The sequence below is a fragment of the Oncorhynchus keta genome, chromosome 34, assembly GCF_023373465.1.
Source record: "Oncorhynchus keta strain PuntledgeMale-10-30-2019 chromosome 34, Oket_V2, whole genome shotgun sequence".
In the NCBI taxonomy this organism is placed as follows: domain Eukaryota; kingdom Metazoa; phylum Chordata; class Actinopteri; order Salmoniformes; family Salmonidae; genus Oncorhynchus; species Oncorhynchus keta.
Genome location: NC_068454.1, coordinates 41,144,255 through 41,172,003, shown reverse-complemented (window position 1 = coordinate 41,172,003; position 27,749 = coordinate 41,144,255). Strand labels below are relative to the sequence as shown.

Here is a 27,749-nt window from a genome sequence, read left to right as displayed (position 1 = left end):
TGGCTCAGAACAGGGTAGCATGGCTGGCCCTTAAATGTACATGGAGAGCTAACATTAATAATATGCATGTACGTAAATATCTCATGGCTCAAAATGACTTCATCGCTACTTGTTTTTGTAAGAAGTGTTGACATGCTGAATGCACTGAGGTGTCTGTTTAAACTACTAGCACACAGCGCGGACACCCATGCATACCCCACAAGACATGCCACCAAAAGTCTGTTCACAATCCCGAATTCCAAAACAGACTATGGGAGGCACACAGTACTACATAGAGCCATGGCTACAGTACATGGAACTCTTTTCCACATTAGGTAACTGGAGCAAGCAGTAGAATCAGATTTATAAAACAAATAAAAATACACCTTATGGAACAGCAGGGACTGTGAAGAGAGACACACATAGACACAGACATACATACACATAATAAGACACTCACTCTACACACATGTACACATGGGTGTTGTATTGTAAATATGTGCTAGTGGAGTAGTGGCCTGAGGGAACACACTAAATGTGGTGGGTAAAGTGTTATGAAATGTAATGTCATGTAATATTTCAAATTGTATATAACCGCCTTAATGTTGCTGGACCCTAGGAAGAGTAGCAGGGGATCCTTAATGAATACAAATACCACCCATCAATCCCTCTCAGATCCCCACAATTGTCTAGACTCTGGAGGACAGGGGTTGTTTCAGAACAGGACATGGGTATTATGGTAGACAGTCAGTCACACTTACACATTATGTCATTACGTCACAGCTTTATTCTAAAATGGATTACATATTTTCTCCCCTCATCAATCTACACACAATACCTCATAATGACAAAGCGAAAACAGAAACACCTGATTTACATACGTTTTCAGACACTTTGCCACAGTATGAGACTCGAAATTGAACTCAGGTGCATCCTGTTTCCATCATCCTTGAGATGTTTCTAAATCTTGATTGGAGTCCACCTGTGGTAAATTCAATTGATTGGACATGACATGGAAAGGCACACACATGTCTATATAATGTCCCACAGTTGACAGTGCATGTCAGAGCAAAAACCAAGCCATGAGGTCGAAGGAATTGTCCGTAGAGCTGCAAGAGAAAATTGTGTCGAGGAACAGGGCTGGGGAAGGGTACCAAAACATTTCCGCAGAATTGAAGGTCCCCAAGAACACAGTGGCCTAATTCTTAAATGGAAGACGTTTGGAACAACCAAGACTCCTAGAGCTGGCTGCCCGGCAAACTGATCAATCAGGGAATATGGACCTTGGCCAGGGAGGTGACCAAGAAAATGATGGTCACTCTGACAGAGCTCCAGAGTTCCTCTGTGGAGATGGGAGAACCTTCCAGAAGGCCAAACATCTCTGCCACTTTCCACCAATTAGGCCTTTATGGTATAGTGGCCAGACGGAAGTCACTCCTGAGTAAAAGGCACATGACAGACCGCTTGGAGTTTGCCAAAAGGATTCTAAAGGACTATCAGACAATGAGAAACAAGATTATCTGGCCTGATGAAACGAAGATTGAACTCTTTGGCCTGAATGCCAAGTGTCACGTCTGGAGGAAACCTGACACCATCCCTACAATGAAGCATGGTGGTAATAGCATCATGCTGTAGGGAAGCTTTTCCGCGGTAGGGACTTGGAGACCAATCAGGATCAAAGGACAGATGAGCAAAGAGATCCTTGGGGAAAACCTGCTCCAGAGTGCTCAGGACCTCAGAGTGGGGCGAAGGTTCACCTTCTAACAGGACAATGACCCTAAGCAGACAGCCCAGACAACGCAGGAGTGGCTTTCTGAATGTCCTTGAATGGCCCAGCCAGAGCCCGAACTTGAACCCAAATTGAAAATCTCTGGAGAGACCTGAAAATAGCTGTGCAGTGACTCTCCTCATCCAACCTGACAGCTTGAGAGAATCTGCAGAGAAGAATGGGAGAAACACCCGAAATACATGTGTGCCAATCTTGTAGCGTCATACCCAAGAAGACTCAAGGCTGTAATCGCTGCCAAAGGTGCTTCAACAAAATACTGAGTAAAGGGTCTGAATACTTGTGTAAATGTTAACATTACTTTTTTTATCCCCAATTTCATGATATCCAATTGGTAGTCTTGTCTCATCGTTGCAACTCCCGTACAGACTTGGGAATGGCAAGGCAATGGTCAAGAGCCATGCGTCCTCCGAAACAGGACCCTGAAGCCAGCCGCACTGCTTCTTGACCCAGAAGCCAGCTGCACCAATGTGTCGGAGGAAACACCATACAACTGGCGATCGAAGTCAGCGTGCATGCGCCCCGGCCGGCCACAAGGAGTTTCTAGAGAGCGATGGGACAAGGACATCCCGGCAGCCCAAACCCTCTCCTAACCTGGACGACGCTGGGCCAATTGTTCGCCGCCTCATGGGTCTCCCAGTCACAGCCAGCTGAGACACAGCCTGGGATCAAACCCGGGTCTGTAGTGACGCCTCAAGTACTGCGATGCAGTGCCTTCGACCACTGCGCCACTGCGCATGTACATGTTTTCTGTTTTTGCTTTGTCATTATGAGATATCGTGTGTTGATAAGGGAACAAAAACAATTGAATCAATTTTAGAATAAGACTGAAAACGTGGAAAAAGTCAAGGTGTCTCAATACTTTCGGAATGCACTGTATATATAACATTGTATTGGTTGCACACATTTTGTTTAATCATTTAGTTTTGAATCCGTGCATCATTTTGTGTATCAATTCATAAAGCACGTGCCATGGAATCGGTACATTGAAAATTACTTCTTTACATATTTTAGGTTTAAGGAAGTGTGTAGGTCGCATTCTTTATTGTAGCGCTGTGCAAGTTATTTATTTATGTCCGCCTGATTGAGACACACTCAGCAACTGCTCTGCTATGTCCGTGCCGTGAAGCAGTCGATCTGGATAAATGTTTTTCTAAGGAACGCTCTTTTGATGTAACGTTGCAGTGAAGTGGATGCCGCCGACCACCAGAGGGAGGCAAATACACATTTATTCAACAGAGCACGTTTACATGGCCCTAGGGAGGTCTGAATGGCTTTCTCCTGACTTATTTAACGGTGGGAAATCAATAGAATAACGAAAGGTAAACATATACGATTTCACGGACTGTCAGCTTAAGAGGTTATTAAGGATACTATAGTTATCACGTTTCACAATGGGATTTATTAACTACAAAAAAAGTTTAAAAAAGTAAAAAGTGTTTTTATTTTAATTCTGGTGGCGCTCTCCACACACAAGCTTGTTCGCTAGCTGGTCCAACGTTAAGCCAAATGATTTAATGTCGAGCTAAAATATTTATTTTAGAGGTTTAAAAAGGAACCGAAAGGAACCATATAAACTGTTACTTTTTTTGGTTCGAACCGGGTTCAGAACTTTATTTTGCAACTAAAAAATGATGGTTCTGTTCAGAACAAAACTCTTGGGAAAATTATTTCGGTTCCAACCCCTGGTGTCTTATGTTTCATGTGACAATTTGAATGACATGTAGATGTTTTGTTGTTTCCAGGTGGTGTTATGGTCTCATTGTGCCTATTTAGACTTTTATTCCTGAAACTACATGTGAAGGCACAAGAAAATCACATTTAAATGTATATCAAACTATTTTGACATTTTCACCGTGATGTCACACATTGGCTCCTTTAGTAAATAGAAAGACCCATTTACTTTTAACATATATATCACGACAATATGCCAATGCATCTTTGCAAGAGAAAAAGGGCATCATAAAATACTGTACATTTGTTTGATTGATTACCAATGTTGTATAAACTAATTGCAAGAAGGTAAACAGCATTCACATGTAATTATCAATCAGAAGGCCACAAGTCAGAAGTACCCTGTGGGCATTGTAAGTAAAAGACTAACACCATGGTCGTATTCACTAGGCACCAAATGGAACAAAACTGACTGAAACGGGGAGGGACTACCTGGGAGTGACCAATAACAAAAATACCCATTTTCGGTTTCCGTTGCAAAACATTTCAATTGTGTGCTCTAACGAACATGCCCCATTGACTGAAAACAGGATGAGTCTTACCCATGTGACAAAACAGTGGCCCACATCTTCAGGTAGCTGCTCATAGTTCACTAGCTCTTTGAGGAAAATGCTGCAATTAAACCGCAAAGAGAGGGTTAATAATGAGAATACTCAGTGGTTATCGTAGAACAAGTATTTCCTCAACCAAAACCACATTAAATAGAACTGATTTGAATTGGTCTCATGCACATAACTGACATAACAAAGTTGGAATCTCTTTCAAATTAAGGACGTGTCACAGATGACACCCTGTGCCCTATATGGTCGCAGTACCAGAGCCCTGCCTTGGTCAAAGGTCGTGCACTACATAGGGCATAAGGTGCCATTTGGGACGCATCCTCAATTTGAAAGAGATCCCTACCTGTTATGGAAATCATAAATCTCCTGGATGTTGCCAAAGATGATGTGCTCCTTGTTGACGATGCCAGGAGGAATCTCCTCCACCCCACTTGTCATCTCCCACAGGTACGTCTAGACAGGAGGAGGACACAGGAAACATCACACGCTATCATGTCCTACTACAACCGATCCTCACAAAAACGATGGATTTCTCTTTCTTGGACTCACACCCGCACTTGTTTTTTCCTTCCTGGCACTGATTCTTCTGATAGCAGATTCTACATGCAATACTGTTATATGTGTTTGTTTTCTCCTATTATTAAACTTAGTTGAATGCACCGACTGTAAATTGCTCTGGATTTAAAAAAAAAGTAACCTTTATTTAACTAGGCAAGTCAGTTAAGAACAAATTCTTATTTACAATGACAGCCTACACCAGCGACACTGGGCCAATTGTGCACCGCCCAATGGGACTCCCAATCACAGCTGGTTGAGATTTGTTTTACCTTTATTTAACCAGGCAAGTCAGTTAAGAACATATTCTTATTTTCAATGACAGCCTGGGAACAGTGGGTTAACTGCCTGTTCAGGGGCAGAATGAGGGGCAGTACCTTGTCAGCTCGGGGGTTTGAACTCGCAACCTTCCGGTTACTAGTCCAACGCTCTAACCACTAGGCTACGCTGCCGCCCAGATACAGCCTGGATTCAAACTAGGGTGTCTGTAGTGATGCCTCAAGTGCTGAAATGCAGTGCCTTAGACCGCTGCGCCACTCGGGAGCCCTAAATGTTAATGGATAACTAAAATGTTCATTGTAATTGAAGTACAATGACTGTAGTCATGGTGAAAAACAAAAAAACGTAGAACCTGACTCATTATATCATGAAAACACCCAGGAACCCCCTCTTTAAGTACATACCAAGGCCAAAAGATCCCTGAAATGAAGAACGTTTAATTGCCAAGCGAAAATGGAAGGGGGAAAGCTTACCTCTAAACATTCATGCAAGTCCCTGACATAGGCCTTCTCAGTCTGAAGGAGTTCAGCCATTATGAACCTGGATAAATACACACATAAAATATATCAGCAACCAGTTATGACGTCGTCGGCGTTTCAAACAGCTCCCTGTTCCCGGCATAGCGCACTACTTTTCGATCAGCGCCCATAGGGTGCCATTTGGGACGAACCCGTAGTCTCCTCCCGCATCCCCATTCCAAGACTACCAATGACAACATCTAGCCAGATCACATGAACTGCACCATCAATTGTGTTTTGCTATTTTGTAAACATATTTAGAGTTGTGTATACTGCATATAAGAGAAGGATACAGAAGAGAAAGTGAGCGGAGGACCGAACCACTGCTTCCAAGGCCATATCTGGTCCGACGACAACAGGTGACAGCACTACCACTAGACCCCAGCACATCACGGAATGTTAAACATAGGCCTATACACCTTATCAAAAGCCACACTTGCAACACTTGCTTCTTCCGGCGATTTGTCCCTGTTCCTCTGTAGTGTCTGTAGAGTGTCTGTAGCGTGCACTCACTCTTTCTTCCTGGCTGACTTCCTCTTCTCCTCGTTGACCTCGTGGTTGGGGTCGCGGAGCTTCACCTCCGCAGGATCGGTCAGGCTGGCTGGGATGATGTCCAGCTCCAAGTCCTTATTATCCTGCCAGAGACAGAGGGAGAGCTCAGCACAGGTCCCAAATGACACCCTATTCCCTGTGTAGTGCACTACTTTATACCAGAGCTCTATGGGCCCTGGTCAAATGTTGTGCGCTGCATAGGTGAATAGGGTGCCATTTGGGATGCAAACCTTTCAACATGGTCCATGATGACACAGCACGTACACATGAAATAGACTTTTCGAACAGACTGTGTTTCAATTAGAGGAGAAATTGATGCCTGTGTGTCGAGATGAGGACTTCAAACGGAGATGTGTTGGGTCTTGCCCCTGGATTTCTTTGCCCCAAGGTGGTAGAGATACTAGCTACTGTACTAAGCTTTGTGGACGTCTTCCATTTGTAAGACAGTCCCACTCACGTGTATTTGCAGGACCATGCTACAGAGGAGGTGACCACTAAGGGAGCTATGACAACAGCAGCAGGTGAAGGACTATACACTCAAGGGAGCACAAATGAGGAACATCATATGTCTGACAAAATTTGTTTCATTCCATACGTCCTTTGAAAACACAGTCGTCAGCAGTCGAAAGACTGAGCCTAATTAGTGACCGGGGATTGGTGTTCTGTGTTGATGAATGAGCGTTCACAGCAGGTGGGGTTAGCCCTTAAGTCCTTAGGGGCCCTCCTGGGGACCTTACCTCGGAGCTGATGCCCAGTGATTTCTCCAGGCTAGAACGGTACTTCCCCATCCGGAGGGAGAAGTCTCGGTAGCGCTTGTCCACCGTGGTGACCCACTTCTTCAGCTCGGTGACGTGCACATGGCCCTTTTCCACAAAGCTGTCGGCCAGCTGAATGAGGAGCTTCACCTTCTCCTTGGTTTGCTGTAGGAAGCACATAGAGAGATGACGTGTATAAGTGTGTGTGTGTGTGTACGTGAGTTTGCATAATGTGTGTGTATTATTATACGTGTGTGTGTGTGTGTGTGTGTGTGTGTGTAAGCATGATCGTGAGTGAGTGTTTCAATCATCTGTAGCCTCCACACTCCCCGTCAGTGTCTAGGCGGACGCTTGAGAGAGTGCAAACACGCCTCAGGAGAGATCTCTAACACTTGCTTGCTGCCTGAACCACTGGGCTGTAGACAGGCAGACACAAGGCAGGCTGCAGTGGAAATGTTTGGCTCATATCATACGCAGGTATAGGGTCAGGAGTAAGTGACGGAGTCTCAGCAGACTCCGAACAGTAGCTCTAGGGCTGCGTACCAGATGGCACCCGACTCCAAAAGCAGTGCACTACATAGGGAGTAAGGTGCCATTTGGAACGTAGCCTAGATCTGCTTCCCAGCTCCAGGTCCACACCTTGGCGGAGACTCTGAATTCCTCGTACTCCTTCAGCAGTTCCTGACTCCTCTCGCCGCTCTCTCCAGGGGAGGTGTGAGTGGAGAGGTAATACTCTCCTGTTTCCTGGATCCAGTCTAAGGCCTGCGGAGACAGACGGGACAGGGGGGGAGTGAAGAGAAGTGAAGAGCTCCCTCTTTCCATATTCCTCTCTCCCTCTCTGCATGCCCTCTATCTTTCATCGGTGGCTGTGCTGGCCATCGAAAACAAACAAAAACCCCATGTATCCCTGGCTGGGTCTAGTCCGGGGCCAGATGCTATGGACATGCAGTATAAACACAGCACTCGGAGTGCTTGGGCTGCGTTCAGGAGAGCTCACCTGTTTTTTGTTGTTGTTTTTCAATTTGTATTTTTAGGGGATAGATCAGCTTTAGTACTGCAGACAGATTGTAGCTTCCATCAATGTAATTGTCTGCATCACCAATCACCCATATATATTTTTGCAAATACACGTATACATAAACTCAGCAAAAAAATAAACGTCCCTTTTTCAGGACCCTGTCTTTCAAAGTTGATTTGTACAAATCCAAATAACTTCACAGATCTTCATTGTAAAGGGTTTGAACACTGATTCCCATGCTTGTTCAATGAACAATAAACAATTAATGAACATGCACCTGTTGGAACAGTGGTTAAGACACTAACAGCTTACAGACGGTAGACAATTAAGTTCACAGTTATGAAATATTAGGACCCTTAAAAGGCCTTTCTACTGACTCTGAAAAACACCAAAAGAAAGATGCCCGGGGTCCCTGCTCATCTGCGTGAACGTGCCTTAGGCATGCTACAAGGAGGCATGAGGACTGCAGATGTGGCCAGGGCAATAAATTGCAATGTCCGTACTGTGAGAAGCCTAAGACAGCGCTACAGGGAGACAGGACGGACAGCTGATCGTCCTCACAGTGGCAGACCACTTGTAACAACACCTGCACAGGATCGGTACATTTGAACATCACACCTGCGGGACAGGTACAGGATGGCAACAACAACTGCCCGAGTTACACCAGGAATGCACAATCCCTACATCAGTGCTCAGACTGTCCACAATAGGCTGAGAGAGGCTGGACTGAGGGCTTGTAGGCCTGTTGTAAGGCAGGTCCTCACCAGACATCACCGGCAATAACGTTGCCTATGGGCCAAACTCCCCGTCGCTGGACCAGACAGGACGGGCAAAAAGTGCTCTTCACTGACGAGTTTTGTCTGACGAGTTTTATCTCACCAGAGGTGATGGTCGGATTCGCGTTCATCGTCAAAGGAATGAGCGTTACAAGAACTGGCAAATCTGGTGCAGTCCATGAGGAGGAGATTCCCCCCCCATTTTGTTCATGGACACATTATTCCATTATTCCTCTAATTGGAGTAAACTGGTGAACAACAATGCTTTGGCTTCTACTTCCTGCTTATTATATACATTTTATGCACAGTCTATTTTACAATAGTTCTATTTGGTTTGTTTTTACTTCTGTCCTTCCTCTACCCTCAACCTCTCCCAACTATTTCTGATCTCCACCCGGTTTGCCATATCTTTCAAACTGTGTTCTTTCACAACGTTCTGAACCTATATACATTTAATGGACACAGTATGTTTTATGTTAGTTTCTTGTTGGTATTAGTCCCAACCTTCAGCTCCATTCAACCCCTCCCGTATTGGATTTCTATTTGCCATATATTTTTCAACTGTGCTGTGATGTTTCACAAAAGTTCTGAACCTTTCTATTCTCATTGTTGTACACTTGTAAATTGAATTTATTTTGTTGCTAAAAGTATTATTATAATATTGATCGATAGACTATGACTTTTCAGATCACCCAGTAGTGCTTTCTGCGGAGTAAGCTTCAGGTAAATATTGCAATTCTTCCTCCATTCCTGGACCTGTGACCAAAAACGAGCTACATATGGACAGTACCAAAACAAATGATCTAATGACGCTGTCTCTTCGCAGCAAAATCTGCAGAGCTGGCAAGGTTGTATCCCCCATATAAATAACATTCTATTGGTTGCAAGAATAAATGGAAAAATTATCATTTTTGAATCCTCCGTTGTCTTCTGTATCAGTTCATAAACCATGCGTCATGGAATCGGTACATCACAAATCTCTTCCCAACTATTTTGCAATCTATATGGCACGGGCGTCAATTTTTTGGTATAACTGGTATAGTTTTTTATTTATCACAATTTTCTTTAACCAATTATGGTCTTTAATGCAGGGCCAACAGACAAGTTCCTTACTTTTCCCCCTTCCACTTTCCTCGTACATTTTTTGGCGGTAATTCTGCAATTAGTTTGGGTAGTAATTTTGGGTAGAGCCGACATTTCCATATGTTTTTGTTTGCTGCATGTGTGACAACTCCACCAGTCCTATTTATGATATAAATAGTATATTTGAGTTTATCCACAATATTTGTTGTACTATTTGTTATGTCTTTCCTGGTGGATTAAATTGAAATTGCAACCACATTTCTATGGCTTGTTTGAAAAATAGCGATATTTTTGGAGATTATTTCCTTTTCAAATAACTGAAAGTGAGAGGTTGCAATCTGAATTAAGTGAAAAAAGCCATTCTTGAACATAGGGTGAGACATTATTACTAATTTGCTAGCGAACCAGTTCGGATTTAAGTATAACTTTTGTATGACTGAAGCCTTTAGTGAGAGGTCTAATGCTTTAATATGTGAACATGTATTCCCTTTTGAGTTCATATTCATTATATAAATAGGCTTGTTAAATTTTGTACTTCTTGCCATTCAAAATTAAATGGAATATTTTTTTAAAAACTGTTCGCTATGTGTAGGCAAGACCATAAGCAAAAAGGTACACTGGGATATGACTAAAGAGTTAATCAGGTTGATTTTTCCACAAATAGACAGGTATTTACCATTCCATGGTAGCAAGAGTGAGATAAATTCTTTCTTTCAGGATATATATACAGAGTATATCCACATCACTATCAGACCATTTTATTGGTTAACTACACGGTAATGTAAAAGTTGTATTTTTTTGTGATCCAATACGTAATAGCATAATTTAATTTAGCATAATTTGGTTGTAATCCAGAGAGGTTAGAAAACGTATCTAGATCCTCTATGAGGCTGTGGATGGATCCAAATTGTGGATTTAAAATGAAAACATGAATCATCAGCGTACAATGACACCTTTGTTTTTAAGCCCTGGATTTCTAGCACATTGATATTATTGTTGGATCTGACTCTAATAGCTAACATTTCCATGGCCATAATAAATAGATATGCCGATAGTGGACAACCTTGTTTTACTCCTCTTGACAGTTTAAAACTTTCTGCGAAGTAGCCATTATTTACTATTTTACTCAGACGGTTACTATACATAACGTTAACCCATTTTATAAGAGATTGTCCAAAATTGAAATGTTCCAGGCATTTATATATAAACTCCAGTCGTACTTTATCAAAAGCCTTTTCAAAGTCAGCTATGAATAGCAGACCTGGTTTCCCATTTTTCCACCCGCAGCATGCGCTCCAGCAGGTATATTTCACTGGTCACCCCCAATGCCAATTCCTCCTTTGGCAGCCTTTCCTTCCAGTTCTCAGCTGCCAATGACTGGAATGAACTACAAATATCACTGAAGCTGGAGACTCTTAACTCCCTCACTAACTTCAAGCACCAGCTGTCAGAGCAGCTCACAGATCACTGCACCTGTACATAGCCCATCTGTAAATAGCCCATCCAACTACCTCATCCCCATTCTGTATTTATTTATTTTGCTCTTTTGCACTCCAGTATCTCTACTTGCACATTCATCTTCTGCACATCTATCACTCCAGTGCTTAATTGCTATATCGTAATTACCTCACCACTATGGCCTATTTTATTGCCTTACCTCCCTTATCTTACCTAATTTGCACACACTGTATATATACTTTTTTTCCTACTGTATTATTGACTCTTTGTTTGTTTATTCCATGTGTAACTCTGTGTGTTGAACTGCTTTGCTTTATCTTGGCCAGGTCGCAGTTATACATGAGAAATTGTTCTCAACTAGCCTACCTGGTTAAATAAAGGTGAAATAAAACATTTTTTAAAAAGTGTTCTACTGTTTCCAGTACGTGCCTTATATTATCTCCAATGTATCGTCTGATTAGAATTAATAATGTCCGACAAAACCTTTTTAATTCTATGCATTATACATTTTGCTAGATTTTTTTGCATCACAACATTGAAGTGTAAGGGGCCCCCATTTTTTTATGGACTGGATCTGTATATTTCCCACTTGTTTCAGTAATAACGAAATCAGACCTTCTTGTTGAGGGTCTGATAATCTACAATTTACATAGGAGTGGTTAAAGCATGCTAATGACGGTCCTCTGAGTATATCAAAAAAAGGTTTGGTATACCTCCACTGGTATGCCATCCAGCCTTTGAGTTTTCCCAGCCTTAAAGGCTTTAATTGCACCAATAAGCTCCTCCTCTGTAATTTCTCCTTCACAGGAGCCTTTCTGTACGGCTGTTCATTTTACATTGTTAATAGAAAAAAAATCCATACAATTAGCTTCGGTTAGAGGAGATGGAGAAGACTGAAATGAAAACATATGCTTAAAGTACCTATTTCAAAATATAATTTGGTGAATCATGGGTGACTGTCATTTCTAACAAGTTTCAGTAAATGATTTTTAATAGCATTTCTTTGTTGAAGATGAAAAAATGATTTGGTGCGTTTTCCCCCATATTCCATCCAGGTTGCTTTATTTGTATAATATTTTACACTTGATCTTTCTTGAATAAGTACCTCCATTTCGTTTCGTTGTTCCTCTAACCTATTATGGGCCCTTATGGGACAGTTTTTATTGCTATCTATCTGTTCTGTTAGACCTTCTATTTCCTTTGTTTGTATGGACTCTTTTGACCTAATTTTTTGTTTGTTTTAGAGACGAGTACTGAATTGCATGGCCTCTAAAGTCACATTTAAAAGTGTCCCATACAATAAGGGGATTTGCTGTACCTACAGTACAGTATGAAAATATTCAGTTATAAATGCCTCTGTCCTACTTAAAAACAAGTTATCGTCCAATAGGCTTTGATTACATTGCACATTAATTACTTAAAAATCATACAATGTGATTTACTGGATTTTTGTTTTAGATCACGTCTCTCACAGTTGAAGTGTACCTATGATAAAAAACGACAGACCTCTCTCTACATGCTTTGTAAGTAGGAAAACCTGCAAAATCGGCAGTGCATCAAATACTTGTTCTCCCCATTGTCTATCTCACTAGGTCAGGATATTTAAGCCTCCATATATCCACTAGTTCCAATATATCAATGACAGTCATGATTTCCTTTAAGAGCATGAGGGTGATAGTGTGTAGTGTGATTTCCTTTATGGTCCATTGGGGTATTTAAAACAGTATTAAAATCTCCCACCATGATAATAGAGTCTTGTAGGGTTGATAATTTATTATATATACTTTCAATGAAGTGTGGATCATCATTATTTGGTCCGTAAAGGTTAATGACCCATATCTAGTCCATATTATAGTCCAATAACATATTTAAAATCATCCATCTACCTTACGGATCTGTTTGGACAATTTGCACATTCGGATCAAAATTACTGTTGATTAATATCACTTTTGAGTTTCTTTCCCCATGGGAGAAGTATATTTCACCCCCCCCAGTCATTTTCCCACACAACTTCATCTAAAATTGTTGAATGAATTTCCTGTAAACAATAGATATTATATTCCTTCTCTTTGAGCCAGGTAAATATTGTTCTTCTTTTCTTCTTATCTTCTAAGCCATTACAATTATAACTGGCTATACTTATATACTTATATACCACAACGAGATACACGTTTCAATTCTATTTATCATGAATATATGTTTGTAAATTTACCATTAAAAAGTACCATAGTGATTGAGTGTCCATCTAGCTCACCTGTTTGGCGCTGCGTTCGAACACCACGTACTGCTGGCACTGCTCCAGGCGCCGTTTCTTCATGGTCCAAAAGTGCAGAACCCGGTTCTCCCTCTGGAGCAGCTCATTGAGGATGGCTAGAGAGGAGAATGAGACCAGGGAGCACAGAAAGAAGTTAGCATATCGTCAACACAGTGGTTTCAAACACAACCCAAACTAGTCCATATAGTCTATATAGGACATAAGAAACTAGAAGTTCAACTGAACGTAAAAAGAAATATGTACATTTCATAAAGAAAAAGAGCAATAAAAGAGTTAGTAACAGTAATGTATAAGGTCTGGTGCTCAGTAGTCAATATATGTGCGTCCCAAATGACACCCTATTATCCCCTATATAGTTCACTACTTTTGGCCAGCGCTGGTCAAAAGTAGGCGTGCAGTGAGTCTGGGGAGACGCACTCCACAAATGAAATATAATTATTATTAGCTACTAATGTGATTAGGGTGCCATTTAGGGTGCCATTTGGGACACAACCCCATGATCATGTAATAGGGCTGTTGTGACTGACCTTTAACCTGCTGCTCGGGTCCTCTGGCGTGGCCTGAAGCACCAGGTATACCCACGTTGTTCCTGTGGATATACTTCAGGAACACCTCAGCATTTCTCCTGGCCAACGTGCATGCCTGGGACACAAGAAGGGACATTGTCGAAACAGGATCATTGCAACGGACGACATATCCACAACTACCATCCAGAATACATTGAAACTGATGTTAAGATATTGCATGTGTGACATCATAGACACATCACTGTCAACATGGTTATTCGTTTTTAGTTGACAACAAGTAAAGTGGCATTCACAACATGTCTTGCAAGAGGTGGACATGTATTTCAGTTCTGTAAAGGGAAAATCAATATGAATCCTAACGGCTACGTGTTGCAGAATACAACAGTGTCCCACTGAAGAGAATCAGACAGACAGAACAGCCCGAGTTCATGGTCTGTGAATATGCAGCAAATGAATGATCCACAGAACATGGGTTGCGTCCCAAATGGCACCCTAATTCCCTATAGTGCACTACTTTTGTCCAGATCCCTATGGGCCGTTGTAAAAAAGTAGATCAAAAGTCGTGCCCTACTGGTGTTATTCCATGCAGCGCTGGTGTCAGTTTTGGGAGGTCTGTTTTCATCACCCTGGGTGATTCTTAGGAGCTGGGGGAGTTAGGGTGAAGTTGCCCCTAGCTATTCTTGGGTCAGTTTTGCATTTCTCTTATTTGGGGAAGCTGATCTGTACCATTGGTAAACTTCATGCTCTCGCCTAGGTATACACCTAGGATCAGAATCCCCTCCCCCAATCATATCCTTAACCATTAGGTTAAGGGGGAAATGCATAACTGACCCAAGATTAGCGTCCAGGGGCAACTTCACCCTCCCTAGGAAGGAGCAAACTATTGACGACGTCAGAAATGCTTCAAAAGGGTGATGAAAATATAAGTTGGCATTATTCTGGTTGGAGGCAGAGGATGAAAATCTGTCTACGAAAATAATTTCTGTATGGAGGTCAACGAGAGAGTGTTGAATTTGGTCAACAAAAGATTTAACCCTTAATTTGCTACGAGAGGCTTATTTGATCGAACATAACGTTCTTAATGGTTAGTTTGTCACGAATGCACTGATATAAGTGGATGCACGTGGCATTTCATCAACTAGAAAATGTAAAAAAATTAAATATATAGGGTTGTGCCTGTTGTTCACATGTATATCTGCCCTCTCATTGGCAAGAATTGTCCATTCCAATCTCACCTCATGTATTTCCATTGTTAGAGCGGTCATTCAACTATCTTGTCAATATAATAGAAAATCTTTGTTGGAGGTAAATACAAACACAGCAATGACGATCTTGTTTGTCTAAATCTGCTTCTCATTCTGTACATGTGGTATTCCGAAAATGAAAGGATCGAGCAGAGCAGAGAGATGCAGAAGACGGAAGAAGAAGACAATAAAAAAAGGAGAAGGGAGAGGAATGAAATGTTAGCAACACTAGCTAGTTACTTTTGAAAGAGCTGTTTTAAAAGCCTTTTTAACTAGCTGGCCCGCCATTAGCTAGCTAATGTTAGCTAGCTCGCTCATGTTAGAAAACTAGGTAATGTATTAGCTTGCTAATATTGCTCTCACTATTTATTCTGTAACGTTAGCTAGTTTCAAGTGTAAATTTTATTACTGTCGTCCTTACATAGTTAGTGATACCACTGAATTTTCCCTGGAAGTTTTCCATTTTGATTCTAGCAAGCAAGCTGGGTCATTATGTTGTTATGCATTTGCCGCGTTTGGGGAAAAGGAACAAAGAGGGGTGGCGACGGTCCTTGATCTTGAGTCAATGACCCAGGTAGTGTGGCTACTAGCTAGTTAGCTAGTTAGCTTCATCTGTTTGTTTGCTAAGTTTGTAGCTAAATGGGATTGCTAGCTAGCTACGTATTTATCTGTACTGTAAACTAGCTAATTGTCTGTGTTGGTTTATTATTTCAATTGCAGACGAACACGATGTACCGCTGCAGACAAAGGAGGCACAGGGAATAGGGAACCATTTGAAACACAACCATGTTGCTCTGCTGTACCTTGAGGAAGGCTTCCTTCTGCTCCAGGTGTTTGCTGATGAGGGGGATGACATGGTCCGTCTCGGCCATGGCTCCCAGCTTGTCATGGCCACCACACCAGTCTTCATCTCTCCTGTACTCTTGCTCCAGACTCTCCAGCACACTGCACACCTGAGGAGGGCACAGGGGTCTCAGTAGGTCTTCATGCTAGGTTGGACACAATTTCGAGGTGCCATCACAGAACAGGACATTCTACCAATATGCAGCCTTTTCTATAGGGACAGGATGACAAGATGGAGGCCATCCGGGCCACCACCACCATTTGTCTCAATGGATGGGAAATGCTCGAGGTGGTTCTTGAGTGATTCCGACACACCTAAAAATAATTCAGGGAGCGCTATGTGGGGGTGGTGTGGACACACACCTGCTCTGAGGTCTTGTAGAAGGCCACAGAAGCGTTGACCAGCTTGAGTCTATCCTCCATCTTGAGCATGAGCTGTTGCCAGTGCATGGCCACCTTCTCGGCGCAGGCCCGTATGCCGTCCGGGTCAAAATGGCCCGCCTGGAGCATGACCTCAGCCTTCTGCTGCACCTGCAGGGCACTCTGGTGCGTCTTCTGGAGGGAATTGGCATGGAAAAGGGACTGGGGGGGGGGACACAGAGAGAGAAGAAGAGAGAGGGGTTGTTTAGGTTCAGGGTAAGTGATATGACAATGTTACATGATCATGTGTTAATTTTAACCGTGTAAATATGATTTTTTTTACAAACTGAACATGTGACAAGACTTTATATATTCTTTTGCGGAAATGGGTTTTCTACAATGTTGTTTTTTGGGGCTGAACCATAGGTGAGGGATGGTAATGTTAAACCTTTTTTTCTAAAGATTTGATATATGCCATTGACTGTAGTCCAGTCTAGTCTGGTGCTTGCAAGGCATTCTGGGAGCACGGGTATCCTTTGGACGTCATTGCCTATGTGATTAAAACCTTCCAATAAATTATGATTTAAATTTGATGTTTGGTTTTATTAAAAGAAAGATGCAAATATATGAGAGGCTTAAAGATAAGTGACATTTCATTAGCTACTTATCCGGAGCTGTCGAAAGATACTGTCACACTAAGAATAAATGCAATTATCTTTCCATATGGCCTCTCCATGTCTAGGTCCCAAATTGCACCCTATCCCCTATGAAGTGCACTACTTTTGACCATGACCCTGGTCAATAGTAGTGCACGATATAGGGAATAGGGTGCCATTTGTGATGTAACTTCGTCTGCACTTCTCTCATTTTTCCTCATCTCACATATACTGTGTACAAAATATTAGGAACACCTTCCTAAAATTGAGTTGCATCCCCTTTAGCCCTCAGAACTGCCTCAATTCCTCGAGGTATGGACTCGACAAGGTGTCAAAAGCGTTCCACTGGGATGCTGGCCCATGTTGACTCCAATGCATGGCTGGATGTCCTTTGGGTGATGGACCATTCTTGATACACATGGAAAACTGTTGAGCATGAAAAAAACAGCAGTGTTGCAGTTCTTGACACACTCAAATCGGTGCGCCTGGCACCTCCATTCAAAGGCCCTTAAATAGTTTGTCTTGCCCATACACCCTCTGAATGGCACACATACACAATCCAAGACTCAATTGTCTCAAGGCTTAAAAATCATTCTTTAACCGGTCTCCTCCCCTTCAGCGACACGGATTAAAGTGGATTTAGCAGGTGACATCAATAAGGAATCATAGCTTTCACCTGGTCAGTCTATATCATGGAAAGAGCAGGTGTTCCTAATGTTTTGTACACTCAGTGTATGTTGTCCTCTAGAAAGAGAATATTCAGTTGTAGCATTTGTCAAATGGCATTTTTTGGGGTTTTTTGCTTAGCTAGGTTGCACTACATCACAAAGGAAAAAATAAATCAGAATTGAACAGAAATGCATTTTTACAAGTCTATTCAATCTTACAGAATTACACCCATAGAGGCAAACGACCATGTTGTGCTTTTCCTGCCAGCACCAGGCCTGATTTATAACTATAAATCCACCAGAGAAAGCTAATGCAGGAGAAAAGGAAATAAAGCCGTCAAGAGTCATTCAACTTTTCTGCACTTACACAAGAATGAGCACCGTGTTTAACTTTAAGTTACTACTTAATCAAAAACATTACAACTTATGTGTTATCATACACCCTAAAAAAGAGGAATTGTTTCCAAAGGGAATACGAGCAATTGAGTTTGTCCTTTGAATGAAAAATCCATTGAAAATATCTGCAGAAAAGGAACGAGAAGAAAATGTACCGTTACATAACAAACAAGGAATTTCATTTCTACATGAGTCCCATTACCTAACTCTAAAAGCCTTCCTAAACTGTAACGTAAAGCAGCTCCGCATCCCAGATGGCTCTCTATTCCCTTTATAGTGCACTACTTTTGACCAGGGCTCATAGGGCTCTGGTCAAATGTAGTGGACTTCATAGGGAATAGGGTGCCATTTGGGATGCATGCCAAGTTTCTGGTCCACAGCTAATGGAGGGCCAGGGAAATGCTGACTCCCCATGAAAGCATAGGACCAAGAGCCATAAACCTTTCATAAAGCATCAATCTTATAGGAGTATACATCACATAACAGTCACTGGTTCATCTAGAACGCTCTGTCAATGTAGTTACTTTTACAACATCCATTTTGCATCTAATATGATATAATCAGGTAAATCCAGACTTAAGTCCCTTAAAGGGTCATCTATGATTGCTACTTCTATTTGTTTGACTTTTAGAATTATTGATACGATCAGGTCCAAAATGATTTCCTTGATAAAGATGAGCAAAAAGACGGTATAATAGTGTATTATGTATATTAATACAAATACTGGCTATATGTCACGACTTCCGCCGAAGTCGGTCCCTCTCCTTGTTCGGGCGGTGTTCGGCGGTCGATGTCACCGACCTTCTAGCCATCACTGATCCATTTTTTCATTTTCCATTGGTTTTGTCTTGGCTTCCTTCACACCTGGTTCCAATCCCATTAATTACATGTTATGTATTTAACCCTCCGTTTCCCCTCATGTCCTTGTCGGAGATTGTTTTATTGTATGTTATGTGCAAGTCATGTGTCCGTGTGCGATGGGTTTTGTACCCACTTATATAATTTTTTTTTGTATATTTTGTTTTTTGGAGTTTTATGAGCACTTATTAAACGACTCCATTTATACCAAGTTTGTTTTCCTGCGCCTGACTTCCCTGCCACCGACACACACCCATTACACTATATTTTATGCTCAAAAATACAGAAAATTATATTATTTTAAACTAATACAATTCCTCAGAGAAAAATATTTTGTTTAATAAGTATATATATATATATATATATCTGTCATCTCAAAGAGATATGGGTGAAAATGATTGGCATCCCTCTTTTCAATACCTTTCAATACCTCACCTTGCGTGGATGTCGGCACTGAGCCTTTTTGCTAAATGTTTTATGAGATTGGAGAACACGTTGGGAGGGATCTTAGACCATTCCTCCAAACAGAATCCTTCCAGATCCTTGATATCCTTTGTCTGCTCTTATGGACTGACATCTTCAATTCAAAACCACGTTTTCAATGGTGTTCATGTCCAGAGACTGAGATGGCCATTGCAAAATGTCAATTTTGAGGTCAATTATCCATTTCTTTGTGAATGTTGATGTGTGCTTCGGGTTACTGTATTGCTGGAAAATCCACTTGCGGCCAAGATTCAGCCTCCCAGCAGACGCAACCAGGTTTTTGGCTAAAATGTCCTGGAACTGGGTAAAGTTCATGATGCCGTTGACCTTTACAAGGGCCCCAGGACCAGTGGAAGCCAAATAGCCCCATAAACATCAAAAATCCATCACCATATCTTACAGTAGGTATGAGGTTATTGTCTGCTGATGCATTCTCAGAAGAGGCTCCAAAACCCACCACGAGTGGCCAAAAAGCTAAATGTTCATGTCATCTGACCAAAGCACCAGGCGTTTACATTTTGTTGGATGACGTGAGAATTGAGCTCTTTGGCCACACATACCAGCGGTGGGTTTGGCGTCGAAATAAGGACGCATAAGCAGAAAAGAACCCCATACCTACTGTCAAATCTGGTGGTGGATGATCAACGATGTACGGGGGGATGGTCTAAGATCCCTCCCGTTACTCTCGAAAGGTAAGGTATTAAAAGGGATGGAAAAAAGTATCACTAGTTAAACAGAAGCTCTTTCTCTGAGCAATTGTATTCGTATGAAATAATATCATTTAATATAATTGACCTTTTTTTTAGTTGCCTACAATACAGTTCAGTCTTTGTATTATTTATATGATGATTTATTTCATACTAAAGGTGCAGGTAATTGATTCCTGAAGATTATGTAACTAATAAAGGCCTCATAGTGCGTCTGGTTCAACTGTCGTGCCCCATCAGTACCCAAAATATAAGCTTGTTTTACCTCATCCCTCAGCCGCTTAACAAAAAAAGTGGCGGGGTATCGCTGTGTTGTCGTTTGAATCCCAGATTGCCCCTTTCTCTCTATAGGTCCCAATAGAAACCTGATGTATGGAGAGGGTGAAAATGATTGTGTGTGTGTGTGTGATAGGCCACTGTGTTGGCTTTCTAGGTTAAATACGTTTGTTTCCCCCAAAGAGAGGAAGGGATGGTGATTACATTAAGACAACTCCCTCTACACCCTGCACAGTGATTTCATTAAAGTTCGCTAATAGGTTCTTAAAGGGCTTATTTTCATTCCCCCCAAATCGATTCCAGAGCTGTGCTGGACAGGATTCAGCACACATGCACACGCACGCACCCACACAAACACATATACACACAGGTATACACACGCAAACACACACACACACAGTCTTGGGTGGTGGTTCTTGGGCTGGAACAGGCCTCCGGATCCAGGCTTCACTACTCGGAGTCAGAGCTACAGCAGAGCCAGACTGTGTGCCAGGTCACCAGCGTGCTGTGTGTGTGTGTGTGTGTGTGTGTGTGTGTGTGTGTGTGTGTGTGTGTGTGTGTGTGTGTGTGTGTGTGTGTGTGTGTGTGTGTGTGTGTGTGTGTGTGTGTGTGTGTGTGTGTGTGTGTGTGTGTGTGTCGGTGCTGAAACAGGACTTTTACCAAGCAGCCCCATCCTGTGTGTGAGCGCTGCCGTCATGCTCAGAGCAGCAGATATTTAAAGAGCTGAAGGAAAACAACCAGTGCACTGTTTCCCCCAGATAGTGTGTGTGTGTGTGTGTGCTTGCGTGCGCATGTGTACCCCTGAGCCTGTGTAACGTTGACAGACAATGTTTGCGCGGGTGTGTGCATCTGCGTGTGTGTGTCTTAACGGTATACGGAGTTCACACCAAATATGTCGTTGCGTTTAGCTGTGTTTACACTTTGTGCATGCTTGTGTGTGTGTGTGTGTGTGTGTGTGTGTGTGTGTGTGTGTGTGTGTGTGTGTGTGTGTGTGTGTGTGTGTGTGTGTGTGTGTAGTTTAATGACAGCGCACGTTGCAGTGATTAGCCTGGTCAGTCAGCCTGGTTTTGGGGAGGGGGGAGCAGGTACCTCGATGGCCAGCTGGAACTGCTCATGCTCCCTCTGGAGTTGCTCTGCCTCTGACAGCGAGCTGGCATTCACCATGCTGGCGTTCAGCATGGACTCCCCGTTCCGGATCCAGCCCAGGACCTGCAGGGCGGACACACAGAGAGGAGAGGAGTTTAGAGTTTACATTGGTACAGTACAGTTAGATCTAGGCCAGAGGAGGCAGGCTGGTGAGGGAGGATGTCTCATAATAATGGCTAAAATAGAATGGTACCAAACCTATGAAAACCATGTGTTTGATGTGTCGGATACCATTCCATTGATTCCGTTCCAGCCATAAGAATGTGCCTGACCTTTAAAATGCCACCAGACAAACACTGGTCTGGGCAACCATCAGCCTACGGGAAGCTATGGTCAAATGTGGCTAGAAGAACTGGTTGGTGTAACGTAACACAATGCAGTATTCTATAATGTCACTTTTTTAGGACTATAAACATGCTCAGTCATGGTTCGCCTCAAACGGCAGTTGAAAACGTCAGAGGGACAGACTGAGTCAGACCTAGAAATACCAAAAGTCAGGCTTATGTAATGCATATCTAATGCGATCCCAAAATAAAGCATGAGATCAAACTAGAGGCACACAGAGCTTTGGTATAGTTAGTTGCGCTTCATAAAAGCACAGCTTGGTGGCATAGTTCAACATAAACAAGGGGATAAACTAGGATTAGCAGTACTATAATCTTCACGGGCATATTAACGATTAGATATTACACATGTTCCCTTCTGTTCATTTAGGAATCCCATGAGGGATTAGAAACATATGGATCATTTTTTTTCTCTAGCTTCCTGAAACTCAGAGACCGGCTATGCAGAGGATATGGCTCGTCAGTACCACTCTCTTTCTTTCTACCTTTCTTTCTTTCTACCTTTCTATCTTTCTTTCTTTCTTTCTACCTTTCTTTCTTTCTTTCTTTCTACCTTTCTTTCTTTCTACCTTTCTTTCTTTCTACCTTTCTTTCTTTCTACCTTTCTTTCTTTCTACCTTTCTTTCTTTCTACCTTTCTTTCTTTCTTTCTTTCTTTCTTTCTTTCTTTCTTTCTTTCTTTCTTTCTTTCTTTCTTTCTTTCTTACTTTATCCCTTCCTTCCTTCCTTCTGCTACATCCTCTCTCTCTCTCTCTCTCTCTCTCTCTCTCTCTCTCTCTCTCTCTCTCTCTCTAACTCTCACTCTCACTCTCTCTCTGCCTCTCTGCCTCTCTGTCTCCCTCAGCCCTTCCCTTTGCTACACCTTTTCCCCCTCCCCTCCCTTCTCCCCAACCACACTACCTGGACTGGGCACCGTCCCAGAAGCCTCCTTCATAGCTACTCTCCAGCAATCAGCCCTATTACCATTAGAGTGCTTCATGCAAAGTGGAGCCTCTTCACTCCCAGGTCCCCGGTGAGAGCAGTTTGGCCCTCAATTACAACCGTCCAAATGCGATTAGTGCAGAAGGAAGCTGAGGGAAGAAACTGCGGACGGTGTGAGGGAAGCCAGCAACCATCTGTGGTAGGATTATTGCGGCTGCATGGCTATAGATTTTTCACCACTGGCTAGCTAGCGCTACTGCAAATGGTGATGGGATTTGCAGTACGTCATAACATGAGTAATTCATCTAGTAAGTAAAAAAGTAACGAGCCACAATGACTCATAGGAGCCTGTCTCCTGTTGCGTAAGACAGCTCGATGTACAAGTACACCCCCTGAACAGAACACTAGTCTATGACAGAGCCTTACCTCCAATCTATCTCCTTAACACCGAGTGTCAAGTAGAGACGGATTGGTTCCCATTCCTACAGTCTTTGCTACGATTCGGCCGGGGATCGAACTCCAACCCTTGCAATCTCAGGGCGGACACTCCAACCACAAGGCCACTGAGTCGTTTCACTGATCTACCAGTGCACACTGTTTCATTCATTTCTCCTTTATAAAGTGTATATGAGGTACACTTTCATCTCTTTTCCCTGGGAGCCCTGAGACTTGAGAAACGGTCAATAACAGCAAGAGCAGGAACTCTACTGACTATCTACATGTGGCGTACATTATGTGTGTCACTAGCACTGCGACAAATATCATCCATTATTTACGGAAACTGCAGCATTTATCCAATAAATATCCACTTGCATTGATATTGAGGCTGAATCATTTATGGTTATATTTAATTTGACTTTATTAAGAGGTGATTTGCTACGTGGATGGTCCGGCAGACTACAGTTTGAGAGAGCGATCCAGACGATTTTATTCCTCTGTATTTCCACAGTTTGTATATGTCTTGCATAGTGAGGAAGGCACACAGCTAAAAGTGCTCTCTGTCAAACTGTCATTCAGATTGAAATTTCCCCAGAGAGCTTGCTCTCTCCGAACGCGTGCCAAATGGCACTCTACTCCCTAAGTAGTCCATGGGGCTCTAGTCAAAAGGAGTGCACTATATAAATGATAGGCTCACATGTGAGAGGCAAGCTCAGATTGACACAGACAATACATTACTAGCCTGTCTGAGAAGTGATTCAATAATCGAGTTGAGCGTTTTTTCAATGGCACTGGCATACACTGACTTCACATTTGACTCTAGGCCATACAGGCAGATCAGTAGGCAAAAATGTTTGAGAGGAGCGAACAGCTGTCTTCACCAAGGAGCTAATACAAGCCAGTCATTGATCAAACACTGAGCCACTGCTGGCAGCCACGCGCACACACTGACTGTTTGATGTAGGGTGCATTCTGCTGGGTGGATGTGCGTGTATATTTGCACGTGCGGGTTTGCGTGTGTGTGTGTGTGTGTTTGTGTGTGTGTGTGTGTGTGTGTGTGTTTGAGACAGCCCTGGACTCTCACCAGCCCAGTTCGCCCTCGTTACCCCTATAATATATAAGCATGGGTGTACACCCCACCTGTTTGACCTCTGACTGCAGATGGCGGAGCTGCAGACACTCCTGCAGTCTCTTCTGGGTCTGGTCAGCGCTGACGTCCAGCTCATGCTGCTTCTCATGGAGGAACTCCAGCAGCTCCTGGACCTGAGTGGCCAGATCCACCTCTTTCTCCCCAGTCAACTCAATGCCTAGAACACCACACAGGCACGATGGTCATTACGACATGAAATCATACAGTCACAAGTAGTTACATACCATACATGAAGCTATGCATTTGTCCCGTTTTCAGACAAACTGGTTGAAACAATGTTGTCCCCATGTTACTTCCACCAAATAATGAAACGTGATGGTGTTGAATTAACGTGGAAAACTGATATTTATTTTTGTATTTTTTTCACTGAACTTTAAATCCAATGAGATGGTTAGCATTATTGTTGAGAGCCCTACTGGCCCAGGTCAAAAGGTGTACACTATATAGTGAACGGGATGCCATTTGGAAGTGCAATAGGAGTGACCTCATAAGGTAATATAAACTGTACCACTAGGTGGAGCTAGTGCACTAGTCCTTCTCCAATGAAAACCAGCTAATTTCTCTCCGCCTTGTTCTTTCTCAATGAATGAAATCATCCGACTTAAAAAGACAACACTTCACTTCAATGTCTAATTAAATCATTACTGGGGACTACCCAAAACCACAGGGTTATCAAGTGTATCTGAGGAGACAAGAAAACAGTGAGTGCGTTCCAAATGGCACACTGTGGTCAAAAGTAGTCCACTTCAAAAGGAATAGGGCGCCATTTAGGACGCAGAGTCACAGAGAGGAGGAGTACCACTCCAAAAAACATCGATACAAATGTCTATACAGTACAGGTTTAAAATGTGACCCTTACACTGGGCTAATTTAATCTTCCAGGGGGAAATATTGTGGAGAGTCCAGCCCACACCTTTGGAGGGCTTAAGTCTCCTTTGGACAGGAACGAGGGGGATGTCACAGACCACACAGTCCACGAAGGGCACACGAGGGTGGCCCAGATTGAGTGCTTTCCCCAGAGTGCCATTTGGGATGCAGCCCAGGCCTAGAATTAAACCCCATGCAGTGCAGTGAAGAGGGTAAGAGGATTGTGCTGAGGGGGAAGGTAAAGCCTTGCTTTTCAAACCTAATTCCTGACTCCTCTCCCTCTCTCCAGATGGTGAACTCCACCGATGTTCAGATAAGACTTCTACTACCCCTCTGAACCTCTACTGCTACCAGCCTCCCTCCATCCCTCACAACCATCAGATCCTTCCACATGAACCCAAGTCAGGTGGCCGGTGGGTGGACCGCTGCTCTCTCTGAGTTGGCAGGGCAGCAAACCTACCCATTTACTCTCCTGTCCCTCTCTCTTAACCCATTCTACGCCTAGCCCGGTGACATAGTTGTAGCCGTAGACTCTCATGGCAGAACTACACACCATGTGAGTTGCGCGACCTTGACATCATGCAGAACAGACACGTCCAGTGACAAGAGCGTCATTAGGGAGAAAAAGAGATGCAGCTGAGTGTCGTCCCCCCCCCCCCATATCGCTGCACGATATGAGTGGCTGTCAGTGTTCACCTGAGGCCTGGACCTCCATGATGTACTGGTGCAGGTCCTGTCCCTGCTGCATCACCTCGAAGGTCATGTTGTTCATGGCCAGCTTGCGCTCCGTGTGGCGCTGCAGCCGCTGCTCGGCCAGGGTCAGGTCCTCCGAGTTGAAGTCGTTCACCTGGCGCAGCAGGTCCTCGTTCCACGCGTCCAGCTCCGCCGTCACCTGCAGGGAGAGCAGAGGGCATAGGTCAGAGGTTAACAATGTCGTTAGTGTTACACCCGGATGGCACACCTGGGGGGGCGTATGTATCGAGCATCTCAGGTCCTCTTTGTCCAACTAGTCTTATTCGTCGTGTTCTAAAAGGCAAAACTGATCCTAGATCAGCATCCCTACTCTGGGATTGCTGGTACACTGAGAGTCTTGTCACTAAGTTATTACGTGCAGCTCAGATGATATGGTGAAACAATACCACAGCCAAATCTCTTTCCTTAGGCATACGGTACATTTATAAGAACAGTATATAGCTCTCCCCATATTATAGTTCATAATGACACCATTGCATAACCCAATGGCAATTCGCAGCACGTCTCAGGTCTAGGACATACTAGGAGAGCAGCACTGCACTGCACGTAGTTATCTATCAAAGTCAACTGACATTAGGTCTTTCCAAGCCTTACGCTACGATCATTAGATTACTGTGTGGCCAGCAGATGGGCACAGTACACAGTAGCCCCCCCCACTCCCATCGACCTGCCACCTGAGCCCCCTCTACCCCTCCCCCAGCCGCCGTCTTCCCGCTCACACCTCGATGGTGTACTGCTCAAAGATGCGTAGCTGCAGGAAGATGTCCAGTTTGATTTTCCTCTCGTGGAATAGCTCCTCCATCTGGCCCTGGGCCTCGTCCAGGTGCTGCAGGACACTCTCGATGTGGGCGATGGAGCTGTTGTGGGGCATCTTGTTGGTGGACATTGCAGCGTCCCTGGAGCCCGGGAGGGGGAGAGAGAAAGAGAGAGAGAGAGAAGAGAGAGAGAGAGAGAAGAGAGAGAGAAGAGAGAGAGAAGAGAGAGAGAAGAGAGAGAAGAGAGAGAGAGAAGAGAAGAGAAGAAGAGAGAGAAGAGAGAGAGAGAGAGAAGAGAGAGAAGAGAGAGAAGAGAGAGAGAAGAGAGAGAGAAGAGAGAGAGAGAGAGAAGAGAGAGAGAAGAGAGAGAGAAGAGAGAGAGAGAAGAGAGAGAGAGAAGAGAGAGAAGAGAGAGAGAGAGAGAGAGAGAGGAGAGAGAAAGGGAGAAAAGAGAGAGGAGAGAGAGAGGAGAGAGAGAGGAGAGAGAGAGAGAGAGAGAGAGAGAGAGAGAGAGAGAGAGAGAGAGAGAGAGAGAGAGAGAGAGAGAGAGAGAGAGAGAAACCTGAGCTGTGAGACAGGCAGTAATAAGACCAAGGCTCAAATGGCAACCTATTAACGTCCTCCCTTTATTGCGCACTATCTTTGACCAGGGCCCCTAGGACTCTAGTAGTAGTGCCCTATAGAGAATAGCAAAATAGACACAATGGGGGTGTTCTTGTCATGGTGTTAAGTGTTCAATAAGAGAGGTTGTAAAATATGCAATAAACGAGGCAGCTCTATGAAATAGCCTAATTGCCCACACTGTAAAGGCACTGTAGTCCATTCCTGCAGTCAAATGACCTAGTGTCAGAAATATATATATATATTAGAAACAAAATGACAAAATGTAGACCTAGAGTATCTTTGCTAAATACGTTGACTTGAAGCCATTTGCAGTCCACATTGTTCTAAGCGGCTTCAATAGCATTCACACTGCCGTAGGAGTCAGGACTACTGTAAATTGCATTATGGCTGATCATGGACATGCCAG

General features: G+C 43.3%; 1 protein-coding gene across 5 annotated transcripts in view; it reads right to left on the bottom strand.

Annotated features, from left to right (window-relative positions):
- The window catches only part of LOC118366683 (kalirin-like), a 259,805-nt gene that overhangs the window by 66,538 nt on the left and 165,518 nt on the right, over positions 1 to 27,749 (bottom strand). For all 5 annotated transcript variants that reach the window (XM_052493888.1, XM_052493891.1, XM_052493892.1 and 2 more), the window contains exons 13-26: positions 26,686 to 26,860; positions 25,908 to 26,103; positions 24,335 to 24,501; positions 21,436 to 21,555; positions 16,306 to 16,524; positions 15,903 to 16,052; positions 13,856 to 13,970; positions 13,308 to 13,423; positions 7,358 to 7,480; positions 6,701 to 6,883; positions 5,925 to 6,046; positions 5,367 to 5,433; positions 4,403 to 4,512; positions 4,042 to 4,111 (exon numbers count right to left, since the gene is read on the bottom strand). In XM_052493888.1, coding sequence (XP_052349848.1) covers positions 4,042 to 4,111; positions 4,403 to 4,512; positions 5,367 to 5,433; positions 5,925 to 6,046; positions 6,701 to 6,883; positions 7,358 to 7,480; positions 13,308 to 13,423; positions 13,856 to 13,970; positions 15,903 to 16,052; positions 16,306 to 16,524; positions 21,436 to 21,555; positions 24,335 to 24,501; positions 25,908 to 26,103; positions 26,686 to 26,860 — 1,933 coding nt within the window. The remainder of the gene's footprint in view (positions 1 to 4,041; positions 4,112 to 4,402; positions 4,513 to 5,366; positions 5,434 to 5,924; positions 6,047 to 6,700; positions 6,884 to 7,357; positions 7,481 to 13,307; positions 13,424 to 13,855; positions 13,971 to 15,902; positions 16,053 to 16,305; positions 16,525 to 21,435; positions 21,556 to 24,334; positions 24,502 to 25,907; positions 26,104 to 26,685; positions 26,861 to 27,749) is intronic.